This window comes from Ornithodoros turicata, chromosome 10, assembly GCF_037126465.1.
Source record: "Ornithodoros turicata isolate Travis chromosome 10, ASM3712646v1, whole genome shotgun sequence".
Lineage (NCBI taxonomy): Eukaryota > Metazoa > Arthropoda > Arachnida > Ixodida > Argasidae > Ornithodoros > Ornithodoros turicata.
Window position 1 is genome coordinate 35341346 of NC_088210.1, and position 12600 is coordinate 35353945.

The window sequence follows — 12600 nt, forward strand, 5'->3', positions numbered from 1 at the left end:
GCCTTTTGGTCGATTCAGGGGACAAACATAACGGAAAAGTAAAGATGAAACAATTTTTAGACAGACCACGAACATAAGGCTCCTCTGATATACTAAGCATTCCATAGCGCAGAGACGGAATATGCCTAATGAAAATCTCTTTGCAGGTTCCATCGGTAACATCGGCGACGGCACGTACCGCTGCCCCGATGGTTCTAGTCCCCGTCACGAGAAGCAGGCCGTCATATCTGGCGTCCTCGGCGCTGCTTCCTCGGTCACTTCCATTCAGGTGGCCAATCTTCTGCGCCTATTCAAGATACCGCAAGTACATATTTTCATCCTCCATATATATTAAGTCAACACAGGCTTCTGTGTTTATGCCCTTCCAATATACACCATGCAAGTATGTACGCCAGATTTAGTGATTTCCAATCGCTTTTGGAGTCAATTGATCAGCCGGTAAAATCTCCCGTTTGAAATACTCATCAACTGCGCAAGGACTAGGACGTGCATGCTAATAATTCTTGAAATGTGAAGCTTCCCGAGTTACTGTACAGAAGCAACATTTTTCTACATTGTAATAGTAACTGTGGTGATGAGCGCCGTTTTTTCCTGGACCAACATCTCCCACCCAAGAAGACGACAATCGTTTTGTGCCCGGAAATCACGAGAGGGGCGTTTCAAAGGAATGGGATCTTCCCAGGTTCAAGCAATTTCCGCGGAAACGTGATTAACGCAATTCTTCAAATGTACAACCTTTAACAATAAAATTCGGTGAACGAGGTTGGCATGCCTTACTGTGAGAAGAGCACTACCCGCTGGGAGGTACGGGGGCAGAGCGACGTTAATACGGGCAACTCGAATGGTGGACGATTTTTGTGAGGACCAAACATACTTTTTCAATGCATTTTTGTCTGGTTACTATGGAAACTCGCTTTTCAGACAGTGCACGGTCCAGCAACCACACGCAGTCCATTTATTTTTGTCTCGTTATTATGTACGGTATCGGTATGGAGGGCAAACCCCTCCACACATTCCACAGGAGATCTTTTGAAAGTAGGGCGTTCCGTTGCGTAGGGAGCTATGCCCTCTCCTTCGCCCACAAGAACTATAAGAGCCTGGAAAATCCTGTATGACGTCATGATTGTTCAGAACACGTCCACGGGCGATTGGCAAAGAGTTTTGCCTTTAGTTAAATATAGTGGAGTCACTCGGCAGCTTACGAGAACAGAGGCCGTACAGTTGTCAAGGCAAGTCGTCAGGCTCTGGCGTCGACGGCTTCAGCAACGCCGGGCGAACGGTCACGTCTGCTGTGGCTCAAGTGGGGCTACAGACGTCTCTTCAATTTCTGGAGGACAACAATCAGCAGGCTATACGTGTTGCCGACGTTTTAGGAATGCGCAGCAAAGCATGCCTTCAAGCAGACACTAATACGGGAATTTTTCCAATAAACCTTCCGCATTGTTTTTTGTTATTTTCTTGGTATTCGATAATATGGACGATTCGCTTTATGGACGATTTTGGTCGGGGTCGAAAGTGTCCATATTAACGAGGCGCGACTATAGGTGGTCTGGCAACGCGTGTGCTATGAGATTAGCCGCCCAGTGCAAAATTTATGGAATTTATATTGTTGAGCATTAAACGCGGTGAAAGAAGCTATGCTGAAGCAAGTGTATCAGGGATGATATGCCGTGTCCTTGAAGGTGGCCCTTGTGGTTCCTTCTGCGAACCACAAGGGGGGGGGGGGGATACCCGCCTTTCATTGATGACTCACCCCTGACCACGACCTGTCGATACCTGGGTATTACAGTTGATCGTGGACTGACGTGCTACCAAGGCAAACTGTTTCGTAAATGTACTCAGACGTATTGCTGGTGCATCCAGGGGCCCATCATGCTGTGACCTTCATCGCGTCCACCAGGCCCTGGTGTTGGGGACATTGTGGTATAGCTTACCCATTCTGCATGTTCTCAGTCGAATCCATGAACAGGAAGTACTCAACATCCAGGTCCGTAGTTTCCGCGTCCGTTTTGCGAGCCCCCAGGACAACGGAGACGTCTTGGCTGGGGCGCGAGAACAGCCTGTTCACATTCTGTTTTACCCTTCGCGCTTACACACGCTGCATTACATGGCACCCGCTCCACTATCTTTGTCGCATTGATGAGGACTGCCTGGCGTCTGCTTTTTGCAGTGCCATTGCTCGTCTGAAAGGGAGCATTCCATTTCCCGCGTCTACGTCATCCTATGCACCGGCGACTTGGACTCTTGAAAGACCCCGTATTTACTCTACCATCCCTGGTATCCAACGAAAGAAAGACGTCCCCACAGCCGTGGCACACCAGCTCACACTGAAGCATCTCGCCTCAACACACCGACTAAGTCACCATATATACACTGATGGCTCAGTAACACATCATAGTCCGAGCGCGGCTTTCTACGTCTCGGATGAAGACCTGGGCTATGGCTTCAAACTCCCCTATGCAGTGTCCTCGACAGAAGCCGAACTATTCGGTATCCTGGCAGCACTGGAGCATATTATCGGATCAGGGCATGAAACGTGGGTAATTCTTACCGAGAGCAAGGCATCATTATATATATATTGTTAATCAGAAAGTAGAGACGTCCACAGTCACAGGCGGAGCGATTTAATGAGGGCCGTTAGGATAACTGCCGAAACCTGAATTGCGCGCAGTTCGGCGCGATGGTCAAAGCGATGGCGATGAGCGTGATCGGGATCTTCCTCACAGTCATCTCGCCCCAGCATAATAAGCGATTTGCACACAAATTCAATCAACTCTTAGCCACTGGTCACAACATCACGTTTCAATGGGTCCCTGGCCACATAGGCCTGTATGAAAATGCCAGAGCATACGCAGGAGCCAGACGGTCTGATGACACTTCGGCCCTGGCACCTCTGCCGCTTACAGCCTCCACATGCCGTCTACATATTCGTGTGTGCCACATGTACTTGGCAGTTCCGGGCCGAAACTACGACTTACAACCCATTCATACGGTCTATCGACCCATTGATGGAGTCTGTTGTCGCTTGGAACCGCAGTCGTAAAGAAGAATCTCTTCTCCACCGCCTGCGACTCAATATTGCCCGTACACGCCCTCACGTCTCTTCAAAATTCACCATAGGCTAAATTCACCAAACTGCAATGTCTGTAGCGTGGAAGCTGACATCCCACACCAGCTCCTGCATTGTGAGCAGTACCTTCATCATAGGAATACCCTCCGTTGCAGTCTGCTCCAGATTGGCAGTAACGACCTTTCGTTGGCCGCTCTCCTTGGCCCCGTCTTGCACCCCAACCAGTGGGCTGTCACTGCCGCTCCCCTTCTCGGTTTTCTCTGAGTCTCAGGACCCATGAACTGCATGTGACGTTGTTCTAGTGTCTCTTTTCTTCTTTCTTTCCTTCCTTCTTTTTCTTTTCCCCCTTTTTCTTTTGTTTTGGAATAGCAAGCCGGCTCTTTGCCTGGCTAACCTTTCCTTTCTTTTTCTTTCTTAATAAATATATACCCCCCCCCCATGTTCGTTTAGCGACAGACGCACAGCCGTTTCAGATAACATCGGTGCCTAAGAAAATTGGCTGCGCATTCGGCGTCTGTGCTAGTGTTTTTCCGTGGGCGTTTTCACAAAAGACAGTTTCCTCTGAAATCGGGCGCATGATCCCACAATGCCAAATGCAAACAGCTCGGTAAATACAGATTTACTATGAAGGGGATCTATTTGTTTGCGTCTGGTCCGATCGAAACTAGTCTGGAATTTTATTCGTAAGGAATTATAGACAATATAGAAGCATAGCATTCGCAACAGAAGAGTAATTTTGTAGAAATTTCAAGCAATGTACCGCAGACGACGGATGGCATCGTGGAATATCATGTGTGACAAACTGTCCATTAATCCTTCCGCTTTGAAATGTGTTTCGCGTGATTTGAGATACTTGTTGATTCGCGGTGTGCAACGGATGGTTAAGTAGGCGCCCCTCTTCTGGCGCACCCAAACAGGGAGTATGAGACACCCGGAGCCTCTACTTAACGACAAAAAAAAAAAAAAAAAAAGGAGCATTACACTGTTCTCTCGGTGATGCTGCTTCCAGCTCATGCAGTGCACAGACTGAGGAAGCGGTGGCGAGACGTAAACGACGGATATTTGTAATAGACGCCATAGGAGCAAGTTTCAATGAAGGTGACTGCTTGGGCATGTGAGCCGCAAATAACCGCTGACATTCCTTGGAAGTAATAGGTTAGGAAAGTGATTGTTTCCCGAAATGTGAGAATTTGGTAACATAGCACGTCTGTGTTTTGCTTCCATTTCTACCAGCGCCAGCCGCTTGTGGATCGCGCGCTCAACTGGAAATAGCTGATGCTAAACGTTTCAAGCGCTTGTCGTCTGCTTGGGTGCACCTATTTGAGATGGGAGCACGAAAAACCGTTGGCGTCTGACACTCCCGGGTGTGCCGATGGCGCATGTGTCGCGTTGAGCGAGTGGAGCATGAAAAACAGTCGCTCTCCGGGGCGCCTGCTTAGCGCGCCCAATCAGACAACGTCAAACTCTATGTATTGCTTATTACGCTTTTCGAAGGGGGCGACCTACGATCTATAAAGCGATATTTTGCGAAGCTTCCGCCAATACACCGCCTATAGGGTTCATAGGCGGAGAATCTGCCGGAGGGGGCCGGGGCATAACGTCCCCCCCTTTCATGCGCAGAGGTCGGGCAGGGTGTCGGGAATTCCGCGTTGTGACGTTGTGAGACAAATTTTTACAGGATTTTCATGACCACTCGCACGAAACACGCGATTCTTAGGATAACCCTCAAAACTTTCAACTTGAGTGTCAGTTATGTTAACCCGGTGGGTCCAACTTCACTTCCAAAATTGAGCGCAAAAAATCGACTGTTTTATTTTTGTTTGTAGCAAGAGCATGTACACGAGGAGAGTCAAGTCCAATTGTAGAGCACTCAAACAATGACACTGAAGCTTTCCAAGTTTATTTCGTACAAGCTTTCGTGTGGTGGATCACGCTTCATCAGGTTTGTTGTTAAGGCCGCCCTCTCTGCCTCGATTATTGCATTTTTTAGGAAACACTCTCTTTTCTAAAGACGAACTTGATTGCCTGACGAATTTTCCTGCCTAACTAGTGAGAGGAAAATTAGCAAAAAAGTGGCCACCAAACACATTTGGAAGCGGAAAGTAGTCAGGGCTGGCAACCCTGACGGACGCTCATCCTTATTGCGAAGCTTACGTGGTCTGACTTTGTCACGAGGTTGTTTGATCGTACGTTCTGCTCCTGATTAGCCACAATGTTATCCTGATGAATGAATTGCCGAGACAAGCCTGTCTGTCGATAGCGGAAGTTAACGCAAGTTTGCGCGGCCTGAACGAAATGTAATTAGAATACAATGATTGACTCACAGTGTGTGATATTCCCCACTGTCGCTTGACCGAAAAAATAAATAATAATAACGGTCTCGTATTTGGCTGAGCCCCAAGGAAGCGAAAGATGAAGCGAGACAAATCGTCAGTCCCCCAGGAGCCACCCATTCGAGCTTAAAAGGAAACTAATTAAGCGTTGGATGGCTGCCATCTCAACCACCGGGGTGGACCGATGCAACAACCTCATTCAACAGCTCGCCGTGTTTACTTCCCGATGCGTCCTACCTTGACACTTTGAAGGGTTCCATTCTTTGGAGTCGTAAACATCGTCGTAGGCCTTGCTGTACGCTTCGACGGTAATTCCGCCTCCTTTAAACTGCTGTGTGATGGGGCCCTTTTACCGTTTACACGAGTTTCAAACTTTTTTTAGAGACATTGGATATTTCGATGCGTCGTAACTTAGTACATTTTTTAAAATTATAACGTATCAAGCTCTACGTTTTAAAATGCACCGCTTTTAATTAAGTCGTTTACACTTAGTTAGCCACACCCCTCATCATAGTGTTGGCGCACTATGGCCTCAGTTGCTTGTGCACCATAAAAACTCCATCATCATCATCATCCTTGAAACCCAGCTGAGGAAACAGAGGCCGAGGCTTAGTGGTTGGGTGTGTTCTGCCTCTCTGACAGGGATGTGTTTCTCTTTTATTGTCTGATCGTTATGCCCCACTCGTACGAAAAATGAACAACAACAATAAATGAATGAAGGAAAAGCGATGATGACATGGGATGCTTCTCCACGGAAAAGGAAAAAAGAAAATTATTTTATGGAGAGTTTTAAATTCAGTCGCCTGTCCCAACTGTAAATGTTGATATAAAGACGAAATGGCAATCTCGCTTGTTTTGCGCTCGAAGGTTCGTACATTATTGCTCGATGAGCTCCACCTTTCAATTATTTCGCAGCCTTTCCCTCTTTCTCTGGTAGCAACCTGCAGTAAATCAATGATATATGTTCAGCTCTCGAGTTGCTTCATAAATCGTCATCTGTCATGGAAAAATGCCTTCTCGCCAGTCCACACAGATTTATAGACCCACTTGGGCGGTCCAGAGAACCCAAGTTGCGAAAAAAAAAAGAACAAGCTGCCAGTGTCTCTACAGATTGTATAGGGGACAGCTCCAATGGCATCCAGTTGAAATCGACTTCTCCCGCACCATTGAGTTGCAGATACGAAATAACACTCGTTGATTACCCCGGCGCTTGATCAAGGAAGATGGACGTATTTACCTGGAAAGGAAACGACAGAGAAAAAGTCCACTTAACTGGCTATGAGAGAAAGTGTTAGGTATTTTTATCTAAAAAAAAGTATTTGAAAGCTGCATAGATGCCATTTATGCAGATGGGTGATCCGGCCAGGCGGTCGCCCTGTGAGAAAACGCATGCATAGCTACTGGACGAGTAATCACTCGAAAATTAATTAATAAAATTTTCAATTACATGGTTTCGGTAAAATGCGAGACAGCAGAATTGGAGGCAATCATTATTTTATATTTGTAAAAAAATTCGTGAAACGAGCGCGTACTTTGAGATGCCGAAACCAGAACTATGCACGTGTCTGGCCATCAGGTCAGCTTCTACTCCAATCAGCTCCATCGCTACAAAACACGTGACCCTCCTTTTGCGCTCGCCAAATGCGTGGTTTCGGTTTCGGTTCACTGGCACAGCAAAATTTAGCGATTTATACCTCAAGGTACGCTCTCGTTTTAGGATATTTAAAAAAGGAGGCGGATTTAAATAATGACTGCTGCCTCGCATTTTCCCGAAAACATGCCATCAAGAAGTTAACTAATGAGTTTTAGTTAATTAGTCATCCAGTAGTTACACACACCTTTCGACAGGATGTCCATATTCGGCATCTGTGTCTTGTAATATTGAAAGGGATAAACATGAACAGTAGCTCCAACTAGGTTATATAAACAAGACCAGGAAGCGACTAAAGGAGGGATTCCGAGCGCCCCGTCGATTAGTCCCCACAGTGTGTAATCAATAAAGGTCCAGTGATCCACTTGCGAGACATGTCCGCTTATCTCTTCATCGAAGATGATTGAAAGCGGAGCTGTTTGGCGCCACCAATCGTGGAGCCATGTTCAATGGTCATTGAAGACACCAACATGAAAACCGTCACATTCGTCTGATCTTTAGGAACGGATCATTTTCTCGGAACGATCCTCTTAACGATCCTCCCCATGCAGTTCAATGGCTTCGTATCCAGCTTAAACACGTATAGTTTGCATCGAGGATGTCGTATTTAGATACATAAGCCGATTTAGGACTGACAATGACTGAAAGAAATGCAGGATGCCTACGAGGATGCATAATGTAAAACCCATCTTCACCAGCTCGCTTGTCCTACGAGGATGTCTGTGGGAACACCGTCCGAAACACGCAAGAGCCCTTTATAGTGGAAAGAGCACTGACCGCCGAAGGGATCATCGATACTTTCAACAAGTTAACTAATGAATTTTAGGTAATTAGACATCCAGTAGTTACACACGCCTTTCGACAGGACGTTTTCAGGATACTTAGGTTCGACAAGACACTTTCAAAGGCAACTGCGGCGTCTTGCTCTACTTGGATAATATAACCCACACGTGGTTGTCATGAAATGGATGAGCGACAAAGAGGACGTGAGAGCACTCCATGGGGGTCCATTCAGCCGCACTATGTTATTCGTGTCCCAAAAGGCCAACGATATGAAAGCCCCTTAGTACAAGGGTCGGTCAAGGTTGACCGAGATTTTTGCTCGAGAAAACTGGTCAGTGAGTAAATGTAACTAAATCGGAGGACCAATTGCAAAGGAGAACGTCAAACCCGTTGACAAAGACTACAGGCACAGTACAAACGATGTCAATGGGAAGAGTGGTGCAGACAGTTTGGACGGCACATGGCGACGAATGAACGGACTGCTGTCACGACAGTGAACATCGCAGGCGTTCAGCAAACTATCCAGTACGGGACAGCGTAATATTAGTGTCGGCAATGTGGAGATAATCATTCACGAGCCTTTACTGTTCCGCAAAGTCTGTTCGCCGACACCTCACCAGAAGGGAGCGCGCATGACAGTCTCTGAGCAGCTGCTGAACCTGTTTCAATCAATCATCACATCGCGTGATGATCACCACAGAGACAAAAAGATAATGGCGGCATTAAGGCTTTCCCCGCCGAAAAAGAAAAGCAAGAAGCAGTCGTCTGCTGGGAACTGTCTTCTGGGACATGCGGACATCTTGGAGCAAGTGGCCACGATTAATGCCCAGTACTACTCCATGATAAATGGTGCCGTGCGAAGCGCAGTTCGCGAGCAAAGGCCTTGGATGTTGTCCGGAATGGTCATTCTTCTTCAATGCCCGACTTCACACGGAAGAATTTGACGGTAGCAGCCCTGACAAAAATGCGCTACGAGGTTTTTCCCCATGCCTTTTAAAGCCCCACACAGATGTCCAGAAAGATGTGGCTACGACAGCAGCCCACTTCTTTCTATGCCGAAGGCTTAAAGAGTTGACATAGCGATGGCGCCGGTGTCCAGATGCGCACGGTGAATACTTTGAAAAACCAACGTAGTTTGGTGCTTCCCTAATTTTCTATTGTATTTAAATAAATAAAAGTATCGATCAGCCTTGAAAGACCGTAGATGAAGCAACTAAACATACAAGGACCAACACAACACAAGCCTCACAATGCCTAGTCGCAATACTCTTCGTACTTCGCCTCTTATCGAAGACGTATTTTCCGCTGTACTATATCAGTGTTGGGGACTTGAAACAAGTCGGATTGAAACCAAATTTTGCAGAAGACGCTAAATCAAATCCTAATCAAGTCAGGATTTAAATTTATTTGAGTATGTCAAATCACTTTAAATCCGGATTTATTTTCGGCACACCAAATGAAATCCCCTTCTAAATTCGGATTTTTCAAATCTATCACAAATCCGGAAGAGAAACTCATACTGCTGTGGAATGGTTTCAGAATCGGCCGCAGTTTTCGAAGCTCGGATTTTTACACAGAATACCGAATGCGTAACTAAGAAACAGAGGCGAAACATGAAAGACATCTTGAGTGGAGCGCCGTGAGCACATGTATACTGCGTCAAAAAGAAATGAGAACCTGATTGCAGGACAAAAATTGTGCTGCGGGAAACGCCGTGTTTATTACTTCCTTGTGAATGGCCTTGGTACAGTATACACACTGCAACGTTATGCATTTCTTGCTGTGCAGTATGTACGAACAAATGCAAAGAACTATGTGAAATAAAGAGACGGGAGAGGGCAGCATAATGATACAGCACTGCAGAAATCGGTGGAGAGTTGGAAGGATAAGAGGGGGCCTAGCGCTTCTTCTTCTCCTTTTTTTTTTCCGCACATGAAGTATAGGCCGTAAATAGATGTAAGCAGCGCGCAAAAATGTTGTTTCAGTGTCCGTGCAGTACCGCCGAAGAACAATCGTTTATAATAGTATAAAAGGCTGTTCTTCGGTCGCTGCGGTTTTCTCAGCGGCATATTTGTCAGATTACTGAAGTGTAATGCTCACAGTAAATCCAATATACTTCAGTATTATGACAAATATGCCGCTGAGAAAACCTCGGCGACTCTCGGCGACCGAAGAACCGTTTATACTAGTATAAACGGTTGGTCTTTGGCGGTATACTGCACGGATACGGAAACGGTAACCAATGAAATGCGCCTAAGTTTGATTGACAGGTCGAGCCTCTTTTTTAGGCTCCTCCTAATGGCCCTTTGGCATACACGGCACTGCTTCGCTTCATCCCGTGCCGCCCCCTTCCGGCATACTCAATATTCTCCCGCGGCCGCGTTGGAAGAGTCTGCTTCGTACAAAAGTGAGCTGTTGACCATTCGGGAGGAGTACTCTGAAACAGCGTTCGACCCCATCTCTTCCTGGGAAGGAACCAACCAACATTCCAAACCAGAGGTGGCACTGTATTGTCCTCCACTATCACGACATCGCCGATGCGTATGGGCGGCTGTGCACTCGGTTGACTGTGGTATGCAGAACGCAGGAGATAATCCTTCCAACGAGTCCATAACTGCAGAAGACTCGGCGACGAAGGTCTGCGGGAGTGGAACTACACTCTTAAAAATGAACCGCATAGCCCGCTCCTAGTGAACCATCAGCTTTAATCATATCGTTATCTGCTGTGATCTGTTGCAAACGGCAGGCGTACGTCTTTTCTGTGACAATTATGAACAGGATAAGCGTCACAAAAAAGGCGTACACCTCCCATTTTCAAGAAATCAGGGCAAATAACGATATCATTAAAGATGATGGTTGGCTAGGAGCGTGCTATGCGGTCAAGTTCATTTTTAAGAGTAGCACGGTGAGAAGACCCTCATAGCAGAGACTATATACTGCGCCCTAGACAACGTTTCAGCGCATCCTTGATCGTTCCCAAAAACCGCCCCACCAGAGCGCACATGCAGCGATAAATTTCCACTAGATGCGGAGAGAACTGGCGTGGTCTTGGACAGAGTCATCGAAGAGCGCGGGCAGCACCCTGAAGCAGTATCGAAATGTCCTTGCGCTGTCCGAATAGTTGGTGGACGGCACACCCCGCCGCGAAGTGAAGCGGCGAATGGCAAGGAGGAATGTTTGTTGCCGTCATATCAGTCGTTCACTCGAGGTGGATCGCTCTTGTCACTGCACACGAGAACACAACGATGTAAAACTTTCTGGCAGTGTTTTGTGACGCGCGGCAGTACAGTGGTCCACAAAAGTCAATTCCAACGACGTCAAACGGCATGGTTTCGGTTATCCAGTCTCTCGGTAACGGTGCGGGAGGAGCAGACTCCGGACGCAAGCGTCCGCGTTCTTCTTCCGCCTCCGTCATACCATGGTAGAACTACTACTTCTTCCACCTCAGAGCAATGGCCGTTAGCCACTGAGGGCGATTGGCCAGGGCTAGTCATGATGTAACGTGCGGAGCGACCTCAGATATCAGGTACGATCAGATAGGATGACAAAAGCAGCCACATTGGACGCTATGGCCCAGCTCCACCTCCCCAAGTGAGAAGCCCCAAATGATAGGATGGGTAGAGGGGGGCGCCGGCTCTGGCCAGAGGGCGAGCCAGGTATTCTTGACGAAGGCGATCGAAGCGGTGGCAGTAGATAATTAAGTGCTCAACAGTCTCGTCCTGACCACAGAATTGGAGACGCCAGCAGAGGTACCTCTTCATCGTCTTCCACGGGCCGCCACCTTGCAGACTCACTCAAGTAGGTATTGGAATTTCTCTATGTCGGGGAGATCTTGACGTCTGTGGATAGTTGCTTCGAAGTGTTCCCCAAACCCCTGCCATTCATGCAAAAGAAGACGGCCACTTGGAGAGATTAACCCGTTGCGCTCCTGAGCGCGAGCTGCTCGCAGTGGTATTCTGGGCGGCATCGACGGTACCCGACTCTTCGCCTGAGTGCTCTCCTGATTGGTCTTGGGCCGTTACAGCGCTAGATCCGGGTTGACAACTCCGAAGGAACCGAAGCCGTCTCACGCAACGGCAAATTTTCTCGTGGTAATCGAGAGCGGTGCTGATTTCTCGCTCGTAGGTGTCGTCGTCGTCGATGAGCTCCGCGACTTTATCGTTCAGAGCGGTACGAGCCCTGTCCTTGTCGTAAAGTTTATCCAGTGTTACCTGCAAGTCAGACGGGGCCGGTGACGGCTGTTGCAGGAGTTCGGTAGCGGATGACAGGCACCGTGTCACGGGGTCACGACGGCTCGGCTACGCAGAAGCTTCTTCATGGGTGAATATGTGACAGGTCAGCCTTTCGGCACTAAATTGTTAAGGATAGAGAGGGCTGACACAGACGAGAGAACTGTTTTTTTTTTTTTTTCATTTGCGCGTGCCAAGCAGCTCACTCGCTCCCTTCCGGCATACTCAACAGAGCAAAAACGTGATTCATTCCAAATCCCTGAGCAAAAGTGTGATTCAATCCAAATCCAAATCCTACTCATAATGAAGCCGCCAATGAAATCCAAATTAAATCTGCAGCCTCTTTTGCAGAGTTTAAATAAAATGCGAGATTTCAAATCCCCAACGCTGGTGTATACATACACACATATATCGCCGTTAGTATTTATTACACTTTGCTAACTGGAGGCCTTCTCTAGGTTGATGGAACACACGATTCTTGGAAAGCTGGAATGATTTCTCTTTTTCTTTTTTTTTTAAGCTCTTGGACCAAGC

At 47.3% G+C, this 12600-nt stretch overlaps 1 protein-coding gene across 3 annotated transcripts in view; it reads left to right on the top strand.

Annotated features, from left to right (window-relative positions):
* The window catches only part of LOC135370038 (metabotropic glutamate receptor 2-like), a 151419-nt gene that overhangs the window by 82212 nt on the left and 56607 nt on the right, over positions 1–12600 (top strand). For all 3 annotated transcript variants that reach the window (XM_064603708.1, XM_064603709.1, XM_064603707.1), the window contains exon 3: positions 147–304. In XM_064603708.1, the coding sequence (XP_064459778.1) occupies positions 147–304 (158 nt within the window). The remainder of the gene's footprint in view (positions 1–146; positions 305–12600) is intronic.